At 41.4% G+C, this 23,264-nt stretch overlaps 1 protein-coding gene across 2 annotated transcripts in view; it reads right to left on the bottom strand.

Annotated features, from left to right (window-relative positions):
• The window catches only part of MLLT10 (MLLT10 histone lysine methyltransferase DOT1L cofactor), a 226,934-nt gene extending 206,046 nt beyond the window's left edge, over positions 1–20,888 (bottom strand). For both annotated transcript variants that reach the window (XM_081103957.1, XM_081103958.1), the window contains exons 1-3: positions 20,181–20,888; positions 19,848–20,007; positions 16,942–17,021 (exon numbers count right to left, since the gene is read on the bottom strand). In XM_081103957.1, coding sequence (XP_080960083.1) covers positions 16,942–17,021; positions 19,848–20,007 — 240 coding nt within the window. In that variant the 5' untranslated portion in view covers positions 20,181–20,888. The remainder of the gene's footprint in view (positions 1–16,941; positions 17,022–19,847; positions 20,008–20,180) is intronic.
• Between the last annotated feature and the right edge of the window lie 2,376 nt (positions 20,889–23,264).

Genomic DNA, 23,264 nt, shown 5'->3' with positions numbered 1-23,264 from the left:
GGTTGTAGGTTTGATGTGTCTCTCTCATCAAGATGTTTCTAGCTCTTTCTCCTCTCCCTTCCTCTCTATCTAAAAATCAAAAAAAACATATTTTAAAAAAGAACCAACTAATGAATGTATCAATAAGCGGAACAAAAAATCGATGTTCCTCTCTCTCAAAAAAAATAATTTAAAAATTTTACAAAGTATTATATAGGAGAATAATTTCATGATCTAAAGTTAGGAAAAACATTTGTTTTAATAGATCCCATGAAGCACTAACCATGAAAGAAAAAAAAAAACTGAAAATTTTGGCAATGAAATTAAGAACTCTTCATTAAGAGTTTTAAAAAATGGAACCACTGCCCTAACCAGTTTGGCTCAGTGGATAGAGCATCGGACTGCGGACTGAGGGGTCCCAGGTTCAATTCCGGTCAAGGGCATGTACCTTGGTTGCAGGCACATCCCTAGTAGGAGGTGTGCAGCAGGCAGCTGATCGATGTTTCTCTCTCATCAATGTTTCTACTCTCTATTCCTCTCTCTTCCTCTCTGTAAAAAATCAATAAAATATATTAAGAAAAAAAGTATGTTTAAAAAATGAACCACTAACATAGAAAAGCCATCTCCAAGTCATAAGTGAAAAAATCCAAATGGCCTATAAATATATGAAAAGAAGCTCACCATGTTTAGTAATCAGGGAATTGCAAAGTAAAATCAATGACATACCACCACACAACTACCAAAATCACTAAAGTTAAAAAGATTGACATACTAAGCACTGGATAAGGATGTAGAGCAGAGAAGCCATTCATTGGTGGGAAAGTAAAGTAACCATTTCTGAAAATGGATTGGCCTTCCTGACAACCTAGCAACTCCACTTCTAAATGTATACCCCAGAGCAATGTTTTTCAATCAGAGTGCCACAAGAATATTTAAAACATGCAATATCTAATTATTTAATCAGAGGAACTCTTTTCCCTTAGATTGAAAATATGCCTTATATTGCAATCCTGTATACATACACAGGATACTGGAAATACCCTGAGTTTTTTCCTGTCCTCCTTCATTTTTTAATACTGGTCAGTGCCCACTAAATTGATTTCATGATCCTTTTTGGAGCTAACTCAGCTATTTGAAGAGTAGTGAGCTAGAGAAATTCTTGAGCATGTACAAGAATATTCAAAACAGTAATTGTTCATAATTACAAAACACTGACAAAATCAACATGTCCATCAACAGCAGCCTGGATAGTGGTGTAATTTACATGTAGAAATATCATACAATAATGAAAATGAATCAACTATAGCTACATGCATTAAATAAATGAATCTCAACAGTATACTATGAATCAGAAAAAAATAGAACATTATTCCATTTACATGAAATTCAAAACAGCCACAACTCAATTATACACTGTTTAGAAATAAAACAAGAAAACAAAGAACAATTAATACAAATATCAGGAAAGTGTTTCCTTTCTCAAACGGGAATGCAATCAGGGAGAAGCACAACAGGCGTCAAAGGTATGAACAATGCTCTACTTATTAAGCTTGGTAAGTACCGTGTATGTGAATATTCATTTTATTATTTTAACTGTCCACATAGTGGGTGTACCCTCTTTTCTTGGAATCACGTATCTTACAATTAAAGACAAGAAAATCCTACACACACACACACACAAGTAAAGTAAATAAATGCACAAGGTTGGCCCAAAGAAATTAGGAGTCTTTGGAAAAGAGTAAAATATTAATCCTTTCATAGCTTATAATATATGGCTACTTGCTCAAATAACAAAAGAAACATACTTTGACATATATATGATCCATAAATCAAAGAAGACCAAAGGATGGAATGTGTTTGGAAGAGAAAGCTCAGAGCAGCTCCCAAAAAATCAGTTAGCAAATGCAGTTAAACATCCATAAATATTTTTTTTAAATATATTTTATTGATTTTTTTACAGAGAGGAAGGGAGAGAGATAGAGAGTTAGAAACATCGATGAGAGAGAAACATCGATCAGCTGCCTCTTGCACATCTCCTACTGGGGATGTGCCCGCAACCAAGGTACATGCCCTTGACCGGAATCGAACCTGGGACCCCTCAGTCCGCAGGCCGACGCTCTATCCACTGAGCCAAACCGGTTTCGGCAAACATCCATAAATATTAATCATGTGTTACCAAATAAGATGTAAAAAACTTCTAGAAAATCTAAAATAAAACTTTCCTGAACTGAGATACAACTCATCAAAATATTTCCATCCTTTAAAGCAGTGGTTCTCAACTTTCTGGCCCTTTAAATAGTTCCTCATGTTGTGACCCAAATTATTTTTGTTGCTACTGTTATGAATCGTAATGTAAATATCTGATATGCAGGATGGTCTTAGGCGACCCCTGTGAAAGTGTCGTTCAACCACCAAAGGGGTGGTGACCCACAGGTTGAGAACCGCTGCTTTAAAGATATAGAGAATATCCCATTTTCCCCCAAAAGAGGGGACTTCTGTAATACTTTCAACAATAAAGAATTATTTTTTAAAAAAAGAACAAATGCCCAGCTTGCTTGGCTCAGGGGTTGAGCATCAACTATGAACCGAGAGGTCACATGCCCGGGTTGCAGGCTCGATAGCCAGTAGGGGGGTGTAGGAGACAACCGATCTATGATTCTCTCTCATCATTGATGTTTCTGTCTCTCTCCCTCTCCCTTCCTCTCTCTCTCTCTCTTTCTCTCTCTCTAAAAACCAATAAAAATATTTAATAAATAAATAAAATTTAAAAAGAGAAAAAATATTATAAAGACAAACAGAATAAAATAAGAACCAGGGGTGTGAAACATACACATACAATGGCAGAAACTAATAAACCTCCAAAAAGATCCAACCATGAAGGAATACAGTAAACCCTCAATTTTGCAGACCTCAATAGACTTTAGATTTACAAATATTCTTGTTCTGTATGTCATATGTGAAAATTAACGCTCTATTAATTTTAAAATGCTTTTAACCAAGATTTGCTTATAATTAAATTAACAGGTTATTTTTTTTAATATATTTTATTGATTTTTTACAGAGAGGAAGGGAGAGAGATAGAGAGTTAGAAACATCAATGAGAGAGAAAAATCGATCAGCTGCCTCCTGCACATCCCCCACTGGGGATATGCCCGCAACCCAGGTACATGCCCTTGACCGGAATCAAACCTGGGACCCTTCAGTCCGCAGGCCGACGCTCTATCCACTGAGCCAAACCAGTTTCGGCTAACAGGTTATTTTTTAAACATATTTTAGTAAATAAGCCTTATGTTGGAAAAACACTAGTAATTTCATCAACATAAAAATTACAAGAATCACTTGTAAATAATGTTCAGGGAATGATTAGCATATGACCATACAGCATTTCTAGTGGTAACTGGTGGAGTGACTTTCTGCAGCAGTTCTAGCCATGCCCCACCCATGTGTATTTGTTTACTCTCGGTGACAGGTGATTGCATGCATTTACTAGCCCTATTCAGTATAAATTTAAAATTACTATAGTAATGAAATTAAACTTTCATACATACTTAATTTTTATCATACAAACATGTCTACATAGTAAAAACAGGTAAACTAATTTGTCAATTTTTTAGCATACATATTCAGAAAAACCTATCTTATTATATAACTAGAGGCCCGGTGCACAAAAATTTGTGCATTCAGGGGGGAGAGGGGGTCCCTCAGCCCGGCCTGTGCCCTCTCCCAGTCTGGGACCCCGCGGGAGATAACGACCTGCTGGCTTAGGCCTGCTCCCGGGTGGCAGAGGGCAGGCCTAATCCCTAGGTGCAGCCCCTGGTCAGGCTCAGAGCAGGGCCGATTGGGGAATTGGGGTGCCGCCCCCTGTCATGAGCAGAGCAGGGCAGATTGGGAGGTTGCGATGCCACCCTCAGTCACGCTCAGGGTAGGGCCGATTGGGGGGTTGGGGCACCGCCCCCTGTCACACTCAAGGCAGGGTTGATGGGGAGGTTGCGGCACCACCCCCTATCACGCACAGAGCAGGGCCCATCAGGGGGTTGGGGCGCTGCCCCCTGTCACGCACAGAGCAGGGCCCATCAGGGGGTTGAGGAGCTCCCCCCTGTCACTCACAGAGTAGGGCCGATAGGGGAGTTGGCGCACCGCCCCGTCACACACAGAGCAGGGCGGATCAGGTGGTTGGGGCGCTGCTCTCTATCACCCACAGAGCAGGGCCAATCAGGGGGTTGGGGCGCCGCCACTGTCACACTCAGGGCAGGGCCGATGGGGAGGTTATGGCTCTACGCCTTCACACACAGAGCAGGGCCCTTGCGGGGGGGGGGGGGGGGGGGTTGGGGCGCCGCCCTCTATCACCCACAGAGCACGGCCGATCAGGGGGTTGGGGCACCGCCACTGTCACACTCAGGGCAGGGTCGATGGGGAGGTTATGGCTCTACCCTGTCACACACAGAGCAGGGCCCGTGGGGTGAGGGGGTTGGGGCGCCGCACCCTGTCACACACAGAGCTGCACGGTAATCAGGGGTTTGGGGAGCTCCCCCCTATCAGGCAGAGAGCAGGGCCGATCAGGGGGTTGGGGCGCCTTCCCCTGTCATGAACAGAGCAGAGCCGATAGGGAGGTTGTGGCCCCGCCCCCTGTCACACACAGAGCCACAGGGCGATCAGAGGGTTTGGGCGCTGCCCCCTGTCACACTGATCCCGGTGCCGGGAGGCCTCTCAGCTCCGCTGATCCCAGTGCTGGGAGGCATATTACCCTTTTACTATATAGAATAGAGGCCTGGTGCATGGGTGGGGACTCGCTGGTTTGCCCTTAAGGGTGTCCTAGATCAGGGTGGGGGTCCCCACTGGGGTGCCTGGCCAGCCTGGATGAGGGGATGATGGCTGTTTGCAGTTGGTTACACACCCTTCAGGGTGGGGGTCCCCACTGGGGTGCCTGGCCAGTCTGGGTGAGGGGCTGAGGGCTGTTTTCAGGCTGGGACTGAAGCTCCCAACTGCTCCTTTTTTTTTTTTTTTTTTATTCTGGGCCAGCTTTAGCTCTGAGGCTCCAGCTCTTAGGCCTCCGCTCCTGAAAGCAGGTATCTGGTTTGTTTAGGTTCTACAATCGAAACTCTGTATCAACTCCAGCTCTGAGATCCCAGCCGGCTGAAAGCTAGTTTCTGGGGTTTTGTTTATGGTCTATATTTGTTACAATGTTTGAAACTGCAGGCTCAGAGGCCTGCAGCGGCAGGTAGGGAACATTGGTTTCCTCCGTCACTGAAGCAAGCAAGCCTCATGTTAGTTTCAAGCTGCCTGGCTGCCGGCCGCCATCTTGGCTGACAGTTAATTTGCATATCGCCCTGATTAGTCAATGGGAAGGGTAGCGGTCGTACGCCAATTACCATGTTTCTCTTTTATATGTATAGATGGACTTTCGGCTTTTAAGGGACATCCCCCTCGCCCAAATTAGTCCATTATAGTGAGATTTTTTTAAATATTTTTACTGATTTCAGAGAGGAAGGGAGAGGGAGAGGGATAGAAACATCAATGATGAGAGAGAATCATTGATTGGCTGCCGCCTGTACAACCCCAACTGGAGACAGAGCTCACCAACCAGGTATGTGCCCTGACTGGGAATCGAACCTTGACCTCCTGGTTCATAGGTCACTGCTCAACCACTGAGCCACGCCAGTCGGGCTACATTGAGATTTTACTATAATATCCTTAGAGCTGATATATTTCCTATTTCCACCACATGGATGCTATTTTCATTTTTCCCCTAATCTAAAATATCAAGACAAAGATAGTCACATACACATATGTCTTAACACTTCTGGTTACTTGCTTGAACATTATAGCATAGCACTTAAGAGTATCATCTCTGGAGAACAGCATGTAAAAAATCTTTTGGGGTTCTTAGTCTACTCAGAGTTATACAGAAGATGGAGCAGGCAAAGTGAAAACAGGAGCAGTAGGGACGAGGTACTGGGAATAGAAAAGTTTACATCACATTAGAGCAGCTTTAGTTTCTATTGGCTCTAGAGTAATACCACCATAAATTTCTAACCCTAATGAGTAACTACAGAACTAGAATTTCTGTTGGGGGTGAGGGTAGGAGGTGTTTACCCAGCTATGCACTATGCAGAAATTAAATGTGTAAGTGGACATAACATACTTTTAGTGAAAATACCATGGACCAGAAAAAAAATCTTCTCTGAACTAAGTTAAGAGACAGTCTAGTAAATTTAGAAACAATAATCATATTTGCTTTGTAGAAGAAAATTTTGAAACAGAAAAGATAAGGGAGCTCACTATAAGTATGTGTAATATGCTATCTTTTTGTAAAAAAGAAAAACAAAAGTCTATATATGTATAAGCATGTACATACATAGAGGAGCCAGTAAAATAAATAAAAATCAAATTACAATGGGAAATTTGGAAATAAAACTGGGGGAATAAGAGAGGTTTAGGAGGAAGAACTTCCACTGCGTATTTTTATATTTTTGAACTGTATCATATCATCTTATCAAAAATTAAATAATTTAAACTGCTGCAATAATCTAGACCCAAAAAAAAAATAGAGAAGTAGAGAAGTTAAATTTAAGATGCCTATGCTACCTAAATAGATAACCAGGAGGCAACTGCAAATATGGATCTACAGACTAGAAAAAAGTTGTTCAGGTGATACTGATGCCTACAGATATCCATAAGCATGCCTAAGTTTACCTCAAGTGAAGTAATCAAATAAACAGGCCAGAAAAGCAATCATATAAGTTCAGCTTTAAAGAAGCAAAGAATACCAAATGGGAATCCAAAAAAGCAATATTTAAAGATATCAGAGAAGAAAGGAGCTTCCCAGAAGTCATGAGCAGAGTGTCTTGCAAGAAAGGTCAACCGACCAGTTTTAAATACTGAAAGTAGATCAACTAGAATAAAAACTGAAAAGAAAATTTTAGACATAGCCATTTAAAGTTAACAAAATCAATAGGATGGTGGACTTGAGACAAATATAATGGTTTGAAGGGTGAATGAACAAGAAGGAGTTTGTGATATTTTATGAAAATTCATTACATTAGTTTTTTTTAGAAAAGGATTTGAGGCAGCCTACATATAAGGGACCTATATTATAATAATAAAAAATAGAAAAATGAACTTTGAAAGCCAATATGAGGGACAGCCCCTGATTTAGGGAAACTCTCTTACCCCTGACTCCAACTATGTAGTTCTAGTGAGGGTTGTCATTCATAGTACCCTCCCCACTCCAGCCACAGGGATGTTGAGTACATGATCCAAGACAGGCCAATCAGAGTCCTTCCCAGGATTCTTCAAGAGAGCCCCTTCTTCTGGTTGAAGGGGCTAGGAAGATGAGAGCCAAGAGCTGCCAGCAGTCATTGTTCCCGCCTCATGAAGTAGAGAGTCTGTAGTATGAGAGAATGAAATCAACACGCAGAGAAACAGAGGTAAGAGGTGAAGTTCTTCACCCCACAGGAGAAAGATGAGGAGGGAACAACCATAATAACAGTCAGATAAATATAACTGATGTAGCTAAAGACCTGATTTGGTTCCAAGCTGCCTGGTAGCCAAAACAAAAAGAAAAACAGAATGTGTGTCACAGAGCTATCAAAAAGGAGGAAATATACCAGATCCTCACGGGAGACAATTTTCTTTATGCTAAATTATTAAAAGAATTTCTTGTACATAGATCTTTATATAATGCTCACTGGAAGATAAAACAGTGTCCAAGATGAAAGCATTTAGCAATTACAGACTTCATGTGCTATTTTTTAAAATGAAAACTAAGCCCGGCCAGCATGGTTCAATGGTTGAACAACAACCTATGAACCAGATCAGTTTGATTCTTGGTCAGGGCACATGCCCGGGTTTCAGGCTCGATCTCCAGTGTGGGACCTGCAGGAGGCAGCCATCAATGATTCTCTCTCATACCTGATGTCTGTCTGTCTTTCTTTTTCTTTCTTCCTTCCTTCCTTCCTTCCTCTCTCCCTCCCTCCCTCCCTTCCCCCCCTCTCTCTCTTTCTCTCTCTCTCTCTTTCTTTCTCTCTCTCTCTCTCTCTCTCTCTCTCTCTCTTTCTCTCCCCATCTCCCTTCCTCTCTGAAATCTATAAAAATCTATTTTAAAAATAAAATAAAATGAAAACTAAGTTATATCTCAATGATTAAGCACAATTAAGGTTAGACTATAAAAAGAAGTTGGAGAAGCAAAGATAACAAATGGTGTTATTCTTCCAGGAAGTTTGCTAGTGAAAAGAGGAAAGACAGAAAGGTGAAAACGTGAAGGGAAAGTAGAATCCATAGAAAGATTCAAAAATGCTTGTGAGCTGACTGGGAAAAAAGTAAAAATGACAGACAAAAAATAAAACAAGACCCTGGGAGAAATGGGAAAAGACAACATCACAAGCTACAGGTATTTAATTCTACTTAAAAACTACCTTCTCTCCTTCCTAATATCCCACTAAATTATATAAAAAGGGCATAATGCCACATAGACAAAAAGAACAAAAGGGAAGACAACAACTATAAAGTTTTGCAAGCTATGAAAGAGACAAGTATAGTGTATGACTTAACAGATCAGAAAAGGTTGCTGCAATAAGACAAGCCCAAAGGCAATGTATCTTGGACCACATAGCACCAGAAACTGGAAGAATTTTAGGCACCAGGCATCGGGGACGGGGAGCTGTACAAGCGCAGTGGTGGTGTATGTACCTGGGAGGGATGGGTTCAGATAAGGCTAAAAACAGAAAGAAATGGGTATAAACTGAAAAACAATCACACACCTCCCTCCCAATCTCCTTCTACACTACACATTAAATGTCTCTCTCCCACACTAGAAAACTGCAAAAAGAGTAAAGGAGGAAATCCAGAGTTGGAGACACCAGGCACAGCTAAGGAAAGGGATATCATAGTGAAAAAGGAAGTAACTGAGAATCTAATTCTAAATAGTGAAAGTCCAGCAACCACCTGACTCAAAAAATATTGGTAACTAAGTTGGTCAATCCTAAATGGATGATTTTCCTCCAAATAAACTAACCCAGTTGGTGGTCTCCTAGTAGAAGAACCCAGCTAAATCACCTTTAATGAAGCCAACCAGCCAACAATCCCTGCCCGTACAGAGCTTCCAATCCACTCATTATGAATTTGATGGCTAAGAGTGACCAGATTTTTAAGCAAAGTCTTTAACAAGACAGGCCAAAACAAATAGTGTAGAGAAACTAATGAAGAATCCTAGGAGCTGAAGAAAACATCAGAAAACTGAAACAAAACAAAAATAACCATCTGATTAATATTCTCATAGAGTTAAGAGAAGATATTGCACCAAGAAACAAAATCAGAAAATGAAAATAAGGAGCATTCAAAGAGCATAAAAGAGCCTTGGAAGTTAAAAGTATAATAGAATTCAGGAATTTAAGTTAAGGTTTGGAAGATAACGCAAAGAACTACTTCAGAAAGTAGGACAAAAATAAACACAAAATATAAAATATTAGATTAATTCAAATGGCCCAACATCCAAATAAAGAAACATACAGAAAAAGCCAACAAGGACAACATAACTGAGGAAATTATCAAAGAAATAACTCAAAAACATTTCTCCTAACTGAAATGTCCTCCAACATGATTTAACAAAACAAAAGGGCCACTGTGTGCCCAGTATAATGAGTAAGGGAAAGCACACTACCATGAAAAGTTATCAGAGCCCTGGCCAGTGTGCCTCGTATTGTCCCATGAACCAAAAGGGTCACCAGTTGGATTTCCAGCCTGGGAATATGGGCACCATCCCCAGTAGGGGGCTTACAGAAGGCAGCCAATCGATGTTTCTCTCTCTCCCCCTTTCCCTTCTTCTCTAAAATCATTAAAAAGTACAGCCGGCCCTGGCCGGTTTTGCTCAGTGGATAGAACTTTGGCCTGCGGACTCAAGGGTCCCGGGTTCAATTCTGGTCAAGGGCATGTACCCTGGTTGCGGGCACATCCCCAACAGGGGGTGTGCAGGAGGCAGCTGATCGATTTTTCTCTCTCATCGATGTTTCTAACTCTCTATCCCTCTCCCTTCCTCTCTGTAAAAAATCAATAAAATATATTAAATTGCCGAAACCAGTTTGGCTCAGTGGATAGAGCGTCGGCCTGCGGACTGAAGGGTCCCGGGTTCAATTCCAGTCAAGGGCGTGTGCCTGGGTTGCGGGCATATCCCCAGTGGGAGATGTGCAGGAGGCAGCTGATCGGTGTTTCTCTCTCATCGATGTTTCTAGCTCTCTATCTCTCTCCCTTCCTCTCTGTAAAAAATCAATAAAATATATTTTTAAACAAAATAAATAAATAAATAAATAAAATAAAATAAAATATATTAAAAAAAAAATACAGCCGGCGTCGCTCAGTGGTTGAGCATCAATCTATGAACAGGTTGCAGGCTTGATCCTCAGTAGGGTGTGTGCAGGAGGCAGCCATTCAATGACTCTCTCATCATTGATGTTTCTATCACTCTCTCCCTCTCACTTCCTCTCTAAAATCAATAAAAATATATTTTAAAAAAATAAAATCAATAAAAACATGTAAGTATCAAAGATAAGGTAGATAAGGAAAAAATATTAAATCCAGAGAGAACAATCATATATAAAAGATTAGAAATCAGAACTTCGTGGGACTTAACAAAAATACTGAAACCTAAAAAGCAGTGGAGAAATATCTTCAAAATTCTGAAGGAAAATGATTGCCAAATATTCTACTCAGCCCCACTATCAATCAAGCAAGATGGTAAAACTACATGCAAGAATTTAAAAATTTCTTTCTCATACACCTTTTCCTATGAAGCTGCTAGAAGATTTACCAGCCAAAACAAAAAAATAAAACATTAAAGAAGAAATGGGAGAATGAAGAGTTAGAAAACAGGGAATTCAAAATAAGCAAAAAGCAAAGAAACTCCCAAGATGATAGTGAAGAAAGTTCTAGGAGTAAAGAGAAACCAGACAGGATGGGAGCAGGGGAGATGGTGCTTAGAGGAAGGTCTCCCAGCTTAAAAGGGAAGGAGGAAGAGGGAAAGGTAGAGGAGGGGAAGGAGGGAGAAGAGGAAGGAGAGAAAATATGTTGGCAGAGAAGGGAGAAGAACAAAAGAGAAAGAGGAGAGAGGAAGGGGAGAAGAGAGGAAGAAGACAGGAAGAGAAAAAGGAGGGAGAGGAGACAGGAAGAGAGGACGAGGAAAAGGAAAGGAGTAGGTAAAGAAAAGAAAATTTGAATTTATAGACTACCTGACTCATTAACCAAATGGAAAATTATATGAAGAAAGCAATCATAGTATACTTTGCTTAAAAATTAACAAAACATTTAAATAGTTGGAATAATGTAATTATTATTTAGTATTATTGATTTAACCAAAATGTGTGATGCAGTGAAAGACAACATCTAAAAATGGTATGTCAAATACTGATGTTTAGACATTCATTTTAGAAATATAGAAGTAGCCCTAGTTAGATTGGGTCAGTGGATAGAGCGTTGGCCTGCAGACTGAAGGATCCTGGGTTCAATTCCGGTCAAGGGCACGTGTCTGGGTTGTGGGCTCGATCCCCAGTATGGGGCGTGCAGGAGGCAGCCGATCAATGGTTCTCCCTCATCATTGATGTTTCTAGCTCGCTCTCTCTCCCTCCCTTCCTCTCTGAAATCAATAAAAATATATTAAAAAATAAATAAATATAGAAATACCAAAAGGTGTTGCCCCTGAAGAATGAGATGAGTATTCAAGAGTCAAGCTGTGAGGTACTATTTTGTGTGTAAAGAGAAGCTTTTGGTATTACCTGACTTTGACTAAGTGCATAACACTTAGTCAAAGTCAGGTAATACCAAAAGCTTCTCTTTGATAAACATAAAAGTCTAAACAACAAAAAAAGGAATAAATAGGTACTATATGCTGGGCAATGTATCTTACAAAGGTACCATGTTTTCTCTCTCTCTCTCTCTCTCTCTCTCTCTCTCTCTCTCACCTCCCCCCACCCTTCCTCTCTCTCTAAAATTAATTTTAAAAAGGTTTTACATGTTCAAATAAATAAAGGAAAGCATATAGCCCTTAAAGCAATAATAACAAGATACTATTAAAAATACAAGCAGTTGCCCGGCCAGTGTGGCTCAGTGGTTGAGTGTCAACCCATGCACCAAGAGATTGCAGATTCAATTCCTGGTCAGGGCACATGCTCAGGGTTGCGGGTTTCGGGCTCAATCCCCAGTGGGGGGCAAGCAGAAAGCAGCGATCAATGTTTCTCTCACATCGATGTTTCTATCCTTCTCCCTTCCTCTCTCTAAAAATCAATAAAAACATATTTTTTTAAAAACTATACTGTGTTGTATATCTGAAAGTTTACTAACAGAGTAGCAAATCTTAAAAGTTCTCATCAAAAGGAAAAAATATTTGCAAATGTGAGATGACTGGTGAATGTTAACTTATTACGGTAGTCATTTTGATACAACATATCCAATATGCTGTACACATTAAATTAATGTTATATGCCAATTATATCTCAGTAAAACTGGGAAGAAAAAATATATATAGAAGGGCCTAACAGCTACTAAATGATAATGGTGGACTCAGACTGAGGAGAGTACAGAAAGTACTTCAACTTAATCTTTTATTATTCCTTTTAAGTAGAAGGGAAGGTTTGAAGCAAATATGAATAAGTAACATCTGTTCATTCTGGGTGGGGAATACATATGTATTTATTTTATGTCCTATATTGCTCAGAATTATTTGTGATAATTAAATGTATATCAATATAATTTTACTGGAATTAAATATAATTAATATAGTTAAGTATATAATTTATATGGTTTTATAGATTTATAGTGATTTGCTTGCATTATATAGCTTCATTAAGCAAAAATTTTAAAATCCTATATAATAAAAGGCTAATATGCAAATTGTCCCCTCCACCAGGAGTTCAACCAGGAATTTGACCAAGGGGAGGAGCCGGCCGGCCAACCACCTTCGGCCCCTCCCCCGGCCCTGTCGGGCCTGATGGGGCGGGCTGGCAGGATCCCATCCATGCACGAATTCATGCACCAGGCCTCTAGTAAAATAATATAGCCCTAGGTCAATCCCTAAAACCTTGACTTTTAATTCCATCTGGCAATTTCTCCCTAACAATGTAAGAAACAAGGAAGAACTATAATAAAGAGGCAGAGAAAAAAATTACTGTAGGAAAGAAATAGTCTTTCATTTAGCACTAGAATAGCAATATCTAATTAATGCAAATTCTTAACTGGCTTTTGGCCATTTTTTTTTTCTTCATGATTCACTCTCTACTTGTTTTTGAAGTAGAATATTTAAAATATAAAATATCCTCACTGTATCTCATTGAAATGATATAAGTAGATAAAATTTCTAATCTCTCTCTTCAGCCTGGTAATTAAGAACGACAAATACACATTAAATACAAAAATAGTCATCAGGCCGAAACCGGTTTGGCTCAGTGGATAGAGCGTCGGCCTGCGGACTGAGGGGTCCCAGGTTCGATTCCGGTCAAGGGCATGTACCTGGGTTGCGGGCATATCCCCAGTGGGAGATGTGCAGGAGGCAGCTGATCGATGATTCTCTCTCATCGATGTTTCTAACTCTCTATCTCTCTCCCTTCCTCTCTGTAAAAAATCAATAAAATATATTTAAAAAAAAAAAATAGTCATCAGTATTTTAACCTCTCACCACTATGATAATGATCAGTAAGTAGTATAAGTCTAAAAAACTTTCTCAACAAAACATTCATACTTGCAGCGAATAAAGCAATTCAAGTGCTTTCACTAAATTATGAATGCCTACCTACAAAGAGCTTCCCTTAAAAATCAACCAAACTTTTCCCCAATCCTACTTTTATTTTCCTCTTTCCTAATGTTTTTAAAATTCAATCTAGCCCTGTGTCTGAACCACTCAACCATATTGTCTAGCCATGGCCAACTGATGATCTAGGTACCTCATCCAAGCCAAGCCAAAAGTTTTGTTTTCATTTTTTCCCCCAAAGGAACATGACATTCAGACTGAGATGTAGTCTCTTGATACAGGAGGTAGAAAATATTAGGAGCTGAAGTATGCCCATCTTTCACATATAACATGATAATTGAAAAATTAATCACAGCCCAGACTCCAACTAGGTATGTATTGCTCTTAAAACTATGTTGTCCTTATCCATAAAATGAGAATGAATAACCTCATAGATTTGATAGGTTGATTAAAGGAGAGAATTGGTATAGAACATTCAGCAAAGTATCTGACAGACAGTAAACAGTCAAAAAAAGTTAACTATTGATTGTTGTAGAAAGCAGCAGAGAAAATCTGCAGAAAGAATAAAGCAGACACAGAGAAAACCAGAAATAAGATTAAGACTAATTCAATTCCCTTTCTAGGTCATGCATACATTTCCATGTTCTGGTTCTTAGCTCCTTTATCCTTAAAATAAAATGCTCTTTCTTTGCTTATTTTACCTTGGAATAAGTTTTTGTTTCTTACAAAGGACCTAACTTTTACAACTGCACACTACAGAAATTTAAAGGAGGTTGTGTCTTTTCTTTAAAACCTTTAATTGCCCCCACATCATCTCATCAAATAAAGCTGAAATAAACTGCATCCTCTAGCCCTGGTCAGGTAGCTCAGTTGGTTAGAGCATCATCCAGATACACCAAAGCGGTGGGGTTGACCCCAGGTGGAACAAACAGATCTCTCTCTCTCTCTCTCTCTCTCTCTCTCTCTCTCTCTCTCTTTCCCCTTCCCCTCTAAAATCAATAAATAACAAAATTTAAGGATTAAAAAATGCATCCTCCAATATACTTTTTAGATAACTACTTTATTCACCCTAATATCTTGACCATGCCCTTAGAGCAGTAGTTCTCAACCTTCCTAATGCAGTAAACCTTTATAATACAGCTCCTCATGTTGTGGTAATCCCCAATTTCTTTTTTCTTTTTTTTAAATATATTTCTTTATTGATTTCAGAGAGGAAGGGAGAGGGAGAGAGAGATAGAAACATCAATGATGAGAGAGAATCATTGATCGGCCGCCTCCTGCACGCCCCCTACCGGGGATCGAGCCCACAACCCAGGCATGCGCCCTTGGCCAGAATCGAACCTGGGACCCTTCAGTCCATAGGCCTACGCTCTATCCACTGAGCCAAACTGGCCAGGGCGGTAACCCCCAATTTCATTGTTACAAATTGAACATAACTAAAGCATAGTGATTAATCACAAAAACAATATGTAATTACATATGTGTTTTCCAATGGTCTTAGGCAAACCCTGTGAAAGGGTCGTTCGACCCCCAAAGGGGTCACGACCCACAGGTTGAGAACCGCTGCCTTAGAGGCTAAAGGAATAAAAACAGGCAACAGGGGGCATTTAAGACAAATAATGTTGGCATTTTATCAATCCCATTCACAATACCTTTATCCTCCCTCTATTGATACCCACCTTTCCTATTTTCTAATCTTTCTCTGGCCCTGAATCTGTTGTAACACCGCTGGAAGAGCCTCACCTTAATTGTCAGTGTTTACTAATAAAGCATAACTTCCTTTGCTTGGTGACTCAAGAACCCCAAATCATAACATGCTACGAAGAGGCAAAAAAGACATGAGTATACCTATGTATCCTACCACATCAAATCTTAACATTTTTGATTGATTTCATCCTCCATTTGTTAATTCCCATTATGGTAACATTTGATCAATAGCTATAATTCTGCTACAGTGCGTTTTCACACTCAAACAAAACATATCAACAGAATACTGCTCTGAATTTCACAAACCTAGATAGGCTATTCAGCCATTTCCTCAGGCTATAAAAATAAAAGATTCTGTCTTTACTATACATGTACAGAAATTGAAATGTTTCTTCCCTACCTTCTGTCAAATTCTCTAGTCAATACCAAAAGGAACTATAACATTTCAAATGATAATGCTTTTATATGATTAATGAATATTAAATCTATTTCTCCCTGATAGATCCAGAAGTTCAACTAGAAAAATGCTTTTGGCCATAAAGAATAAACATACCACCCAGGCAGCATGGCTCAGTTGAACACTGACCTATGAACCAGGAGGACAGGTTCAATTCCCAGTCAGGGCACATGCATGGGTTGCAGGCTTCATCCCTGATAGGGGGCGTGCAGGAGGCAGCCAATCAATGATTCTCTCTCATTGATGTTTCTATCTCTCCCTCTTCCTTCCTCTCTGGAAGCAATAAAAAATATATTTAAAATAAATAAATAAACAAACATCCCTCCCTCACTGTTACAGGTGGTTTACAAAAGTGTTCAGGACCTGCTGGTGTGGCTCGGTGGTTGAGCGTCAACTCATGAACCAGGTGGTCATAGTTCAATTCCTAGTCAGGGCACATGCCCAGGATTTCAGGCTGGATCCCCAGTAGAGAGTGTACAAGAGGCAGCCAATCAATGATTGCCTCTCATCATTGATGTTTCTATCTCTCTCTCCCTCTCTCTGAAATCAATAAAAACTTTTTTTTAAGTGTTTAGAAAGAAGGTAGCCGCCAGCTAAAGTAAAAAAGAAAGATTTTTTATGTTGTTTTGCCAAAGGGATTGAATGTTTGAAAATATTGAGCAATGTTAAACTATACATGTGCAGACATAGCAAAAAGTATGAATCGCTAAATTCTTAATGTGTTTTTTATTCACTAAAAAGAACGTGACAGAATTAGCAGCATAACTTATGTCCTACTGTCATTATATTCTAACTATGATTAGCCAATTTAACCTTCAAACCAGTAGTTAGGGCTAATAAACTAAAATACAACTTTATATATTATCTGCTCAAAGTATCCATCAACATATGCTTATGTTGTTCAATTTCTTTTTCAGGTTTTATAAAATTGGTTTAAAACTGTAAGTCAATGTTTGGCCCAAAATCAATATTTGAACAACAGACTGACAACCCTTCAAACTGAAACATGTGCATAACATCCTAAGCTACTCAGAAAAGTATTTTAATGTTTTCGATAAACAGTCCTTACCACTCGGGCTGCTCTCTCCTGAGATTCACATTTCCGGCAAAACCATGGTCCAGTGGGTACTTGAACAATGCCATAGCAAGCTGTCGGGAAATAAAATATTTTAAATTATGTTAAGAAAAAAGAATTATGGAAAATCAAATACCCTTTCAAAGCCCTATTAAACTAATTACCTCTCAAACTATTAATGTAAACCTCCTGCTTTGTAGAAAATTAAAACATTTTATATCTATATTTAACACATATATTATCTTAGTTGAAATCGTATGACATAATAAAAATGTTAAAATGCCAATTATGTTATTTCATTTAAGTATAAACATTACAATTTTAATTATTCTTTTATGATAGGAATATTAGGCAAAATTTAACACATGATTAGATTTTTATAGACTAACTCAGAAATTAATTCATTCCTATATCCTGCAGTTTAAGAAGCAATCATTTTAGATAAGTCTAATGAAAATATTTCCAAATCATCTTTCAAAATGAGCAACAGATACTGCAGAAAAGAAAATTACATGTAAAAGTGAAATGAGCCCGGCCAGTGTGGCTCAGTAGTTCAGTGTCTCGGTCCATGAACCAAGAGGTCATCAGTTTGATTCAGATCAGGGCACATGACTGGGTTTCACTTTCTGGGCTTGATTCCCAGTAGGGGACGTGCAGGAGGCAGCCAATGGATGATGTTTCTCTCTCATCAATGTTTTTATCTCTCTATCTCTCGCCTATCCTCTCTCTAAAAATCAATAAAAACACATTTGGGGGGAAAAAGTGAAATGCTTCCCAAATAGGCAAATCTATAGAGACAGTGGTTGCCTGGGGAGTTGAGTAGAAATGAGAATACAAGGTTTCTTGTTAGGGTGGTGAAAATGTTCTAAAATTGTGGTAATGGATGCAAAACTTAGTGAATACACACAACAAAAGTGAATTGTAGCCAAAACCGGTTTGGCTCAGTGGATAGAGCGTCGGCCTGCGGACCGAAAGGTCCCAGGTTCGATTCCGGTCAAGGGCATGTACCTGGGTTGCAGGCATATCCCCAGTAGGATGTGTGCAGGAGGCAGCTGATCGATGTTTCTCTCTCATCAATGTTTCTAACTCTCTATCTCTCTCCCTTCCTCTCTGTAAAAAATCAATAAAATATATTTTTTAAAAAAAAGTGAATTGTACACTTTAAGTGGGTGAATTGTAAGGCATGTAAATCACATCTCAATAAAGCTGTTACTTATAAAAAGTGAACATTCCTAAATATAGGTGAATGTTCCAATAAGTATGAATATATATCACATATCTAAGTCTAGTTGTTTTTTAAAAATTGTTTTTATAATATGTAATTAACTCAAAATTGAAATTTTCCTAAAAACACTAACATCTAATTGACATTCTGAATGAGCGCACTCAAAGGAAACTTGAAAATATCTTAAATACTGGAAAGCACTTAAAGAATATAAAATCAGCACAAATTTTTAAATCTCCAAAATGTTCTGTCAGCCAAGAAACACTACCTGAGTGTCCAAAAACATATTTCAATTCAGAAGTACTGTAGAGAAGAAAATTAACTTTAAAAAGAAATTTAAGACTTAAATGAACATTTTCTATATTGAGATGAGATTACTTATCAAAACCTGATAATTTATCATCCAATTCATAAGAAATACCTCCACCAATGCCAATAAATACTGGAATGCAAATACTATATACCAGTTTTCTTTTTTTTCTTTTTTTATACCAGTTTTCTAAGATCATAAAATTAGTATCTAGTTTCAACACATTTTTTACTCCCTAAGAAAGGAAGCTGTGCAACCTTGTTCTTTAAAGGAAAATGGGAATAACTGCGTTCTCAGGTTAATTCACTACCTCCTAAGTCTCCCTTCCCAGTTCTAGGATTCCATTCTAAAGCATGCACTTTAGCCCCACTTACTCATCACTCAATGCCAGGTTCAGAAATGGGAATGGGGCGGGTTGGTGAATAATGAGTATAAGAGCCCCCCAAAAAATTATCTAGGTTGCCTCACTTCCTTACCACATGAAAGGTCAGTGTCCAGAAAACTGTCTTGCTAAGTGTCCTAGGCTTTTTCTGAGTATCAACCAACCTCACCGAGTGGAAACACCCAGAAATACACTACGATGCTCCCCAAATCACTGGTGGCACCACCTCCTCTTTTTCTCTTCAGTCCCTGATGCTGAGGAAGTGGCCTGATTTGGCCACGAAACACACCCCGCAGCCCAAGCCGGCGCAGCCAGGCACTCCTGCAGCAGCACCACTGCGCGCGACCTCCGCCCTCCTCCCGCAGCGAGCTCCCGGTCCCCAGCAGCCGAGCCTCCGCCAGGAGGCCGGAGGGGCGGCCGCAGACGCCTCCCCGCCCCGATCTCCAGCGGCCAGGCAGCCCCTCGGCCCCCTCCCCCACGCCCCGGAGCGGGGAGCGGCGTTCCCAGGCTGCTTCCATGCCACAGGAAGTCCCCAGACACACTGCGGCAGACGGGAGCGAGCGGGCCCAAAGGGGGAGGGGTCTACACGTGCCCGAACCCACCGCCAAGGTAACCCCCCCGAGGGGGGCAAGCCCTGCCGCCCCCCGCACTCCACCCCCTCCCGCAGCCCCGCAGCCCCCTCTTCCAACCACGGCCCCCAAGACTCCAGACCCCCGGGTCCGGGCGCAGGCGGCGGCCAAATGACACTTGAGAGAGTGAGCGCCGAATCACATGACAGTCCAGGCCACACGCACTTTCTCCCACACGCAGAGCCCACCCCCGCCGCTCCCCGCCGAGGCCCCGCGGAGTCCACCCCGGGCCGCGGAACGGGGCGGGGCGGGGCGGGGGAGGGGCGGGGGAGCTGGCAGTTGCCGCCCCGGTGGGGGACGCGGTGACGGTTGGGAGCGGGCCCGGTTCGGCCCGGCGGGCGGTTGGGTGTTTACCTTGATGCACCGCGACGCTGCAGCCGTGCCCGTCGCAATAAACCAGTGGGTTCTCGGCCCAGCCTCTCTCGTCTGAGCAAACGCAACAGCCTCCAATCATCTCCTTCATACTATGGGAGACCTCGTCCTCCAGAGACACGGGCCGGTCGCTAGAGACCATCTAAGAGGGAGTTGGGGGGACCATTAAAAAACACATGCAAGCCAGTTAGTGCTTCCCGGCCCCCCCGCCCCCCCGCACAGCCAGCCACCCGCGCTCCCGCTCCCTCCCGGCGCCCGGCCCACGCCCGCCAATCGGCCACTCGCTCACTCGGGCTTTGCCGCTCAGTCACTCACGTTCCGCACAGGAGTCAGGAGCCATGTCCTTGCTGACTCCCCCCCACTTCCCCTCCACCGCCTCCTCCGCCTCCTCCTGGTCTTCTTCCCTCCCCACCTCCGCCCGGCGGCTAGCGCTGCAGCCCGGAGAGGGCACACATAATCAAGTAGGCCTCCGCACAGGCGCACTGGGGGGCTCCCGCTGGGCCCGGGCGGCGAGGGAGGGGAAGGGGCGCTGCGCTTCCTCCTCCAGCGTCACTCGGCGTGCGCGCCCGCCCGCGGCCGGCGTGAGAAGGCCGGGGAGAGGCAGGTCTGCGTGCGCGTCGCCGCGGACGGCGGGCAGCGCCTACCTCCCGGCGCCGGGCCCTCCCCGGGCCGCTCGCCGCCGCCGAGGTGTGCTAGAGGTTGGGGGCGAGGGGAGCCGGCGGCGCGCCGAGGCCGGAACGCGCCAACGGGAGGGCGCGGGGGTGCGCGCGCGGGGCGGGACGTTGGGCTGCCTCCGCGGCGCGGGTCTCGCGGTCCGCGTGTGCCGCCCGGAGAGGCCCCAGGGGAGGGGAGTGGGCTGCCGAGGGCGGGAGGGAGGGCGTTTTGTCATCGTAGCCGGAGGGGATTTCCCGGGGCATCTCCGTGCACGAGGATCTGCCTGCCGGCCTCTTCCTCCAGCACCGGCCCTGGACGGACCGGGCTGGGGCTAGCCGGCCGGCTTCCGGGAAGGCTGCCGCGAAGCCCGGCTTCCTGTCGCTGGCCGTGCTGACCTCACTGTCCTGCCGCAGCCTCTCCACCCACTAAATTCCCATCCCGGACTCGACCCAGAGTTCAGCCAGTGGAAGGGCCACCAAATCTGCCGCCCATTTACATACCACGTTGGCCCCAGTGACAAATGGGGAAGTGCATTACAGACGGAAGGTCAAAAGCCTGGTTAGGGTTATAGCTGGAGAGAGAGCAAGCACCAAGGCTACCCTCAGCTTGCTGTGTAGGAGTACAAATGCTCGTTGATCAGGAGTTAGCAATATAGTGTGATGATCTGGAAAATGAAGTTAGTCATGATCATAAAAGATGCGGGAATCTAAGTTCTCCTGGTCAGTCACCAAGCGATAACACCATGAAACTGGAGTCCAATTTTGATTGAGGATTTCTCTGATCTGGCTCTGTACTCCAAATTTAACTATTGAAAATTTAACATCACTCTTTTTCTTTAAGGTCATTTAAGTGGTAGAAAGATGGGGCTCGCTCCTCATACAATTAGAAAGTGGATTAGGCCTGTCTGAATAGATTAATTAGCTAGATACTGAGCAGTTTCAAGCTGTAAAATCTTCCACTGCTGCCCTATCCCCTATTGTATCCTTGTAACCCCAATATTAATTTTTAGGCAAAAGTGTCTGATTGTAAAAGTTTAGTATGAAATAGGAATGTAGATACTTTGTTTAAACGACAAGTTACAATGCAAATTCATGGCTTTGGTTAATACTTGGTAGATACAAAATGGTTGTTTCTCAGGAATTAGCAATATAAAGATCTAGAAAATGCAGTTATACAATGCTAAAGGATGAAGGAAATCAAGTTCTGGACAGCTACCAAAAGATAATGGTTTAAGCTTTAAAAGCATTCCAAATGTTTTCATGAAGAAAAATAAATGGTAGCATGATTTCAAATTAATTGCTAGAAATCTATTTAAGATTAATGAATCTAATACCATGTAAGCATATATTATCAAATTTATTCAAACATTCTAAAACTAAGTGAGAAACCTACAGTAATGTAAATCTACCAAAAGTGTAAGATAAGGAAAATATGTACACTAAAGAGATACAAAAAATGAGAATGCAATTTTAGCTTTAATAGTGCAGTTAGAAAATGTGACTACAGGATTACAAACTTATAAAATGCAAATTCTTTCAGGGGCCATGGCAACAATTAAATTTCTGAACATAATAATTATGTTCTTAAAATGTCATTGATATTTATAAAACTAAAACTGCCTTCAAAGGAAGCTATTGTTGCCCTCGCTAGCCAGTTTGGCTCAGTGGATAGAGCAGGGACTGAAGGGTCCTGGGTTTGATTCCGGTCAAGGGCATGCACCTTGGTTGTAGGCTCAATACCCGGCCCCAGTTGGGGTGCAGGCAACCAATCGATGAGTCTCTCTCACATTGATGTTTTGGAAAAAAATAAAACTATTATTTTGTGTATCTTAACTGTGTATTTTATCTTTACCCTTTTACAAGGGATACAGTTTTACAGCCAATTCCTACTCAGGTTCATACTTCTAATAAAGAGTACTCTGAGTTAAAATCAATGTGAAACTTCCCTTCTCAAATACCGCAGTCAAACCTTAATGCACTAAATTATTTAAAAATACATTCATTTTGTTTTCAGTGCATTAGAGCTTAGTTCTTGTGATAGCATCAATTTATAAGAAGGATGTGTACTTTACCCTACTCTGTAACACAATACAAGAAATGTAGGTAAACACTTGCTATTTCCAAATCAAAACAAAATCATGTGTAAGAGACTTTGAAATTTAGAAAAATAGAGAAAATACAATGTTTCATAAGAACAGGCCTATATAGCCCAACCAGCATGGTTCAGTGGTTGAGCATCCACCTATGAACCAGGAGGTCATGGGTTTGATTCCCAGTCAGAGCACATGCCTGGATCCCCAGTGTGGGGTATGCAGGAGGCAGCCGATCAATGATTTTCTCCCATCATTGATGTTTCTAGCTCTCTCCCTCTCCCTTCCTCTCTGAAATCAATAAAATTATATTTTTAAGAAAGAACAGGCCTGTATATAAATAACATCTGATGCAGAAATTTTATCAAAGATGAACATATAAATGTTGATAAAATAAGCCAAATTACTTAAAAATAACATTTAATATATTAAATGTTGACTTATAAATAAGAAAAATCATAATGGATATAAATGGGTTATTCTAAGTGTAACTCATGTACCAGATATAAAACTTTTTCTTATGTTATATATCAGAAATGTAGTATTTAACATATTTCTTTTGTTGTTGTTGTTAATCCTCACCTGAGGATATTTTTTCCATTGTTTTAGAAGGAGTTGAAAGAAGGGGGGCAGAGAGAGAGAAAGAAATAAACATG

The sequence above is a fragment of the Myotis nattereri genome (genome assembly GCF_964212035.1).
Source record: "Myotis nattereri genome assembly, chromosome: 1".
Classification (NCBI taxonomy): domain Eukaryota; kingdom Metazoa; phylum Chordata; class Mammalia; order Chiroptera; family Vespertilionidae; genus Myotis; species Myotis nattereri.
Note: the sequence above shows the minus strand (reverse complement) of the source record. Positions and strands in the feature narration are given on the sequence as shown.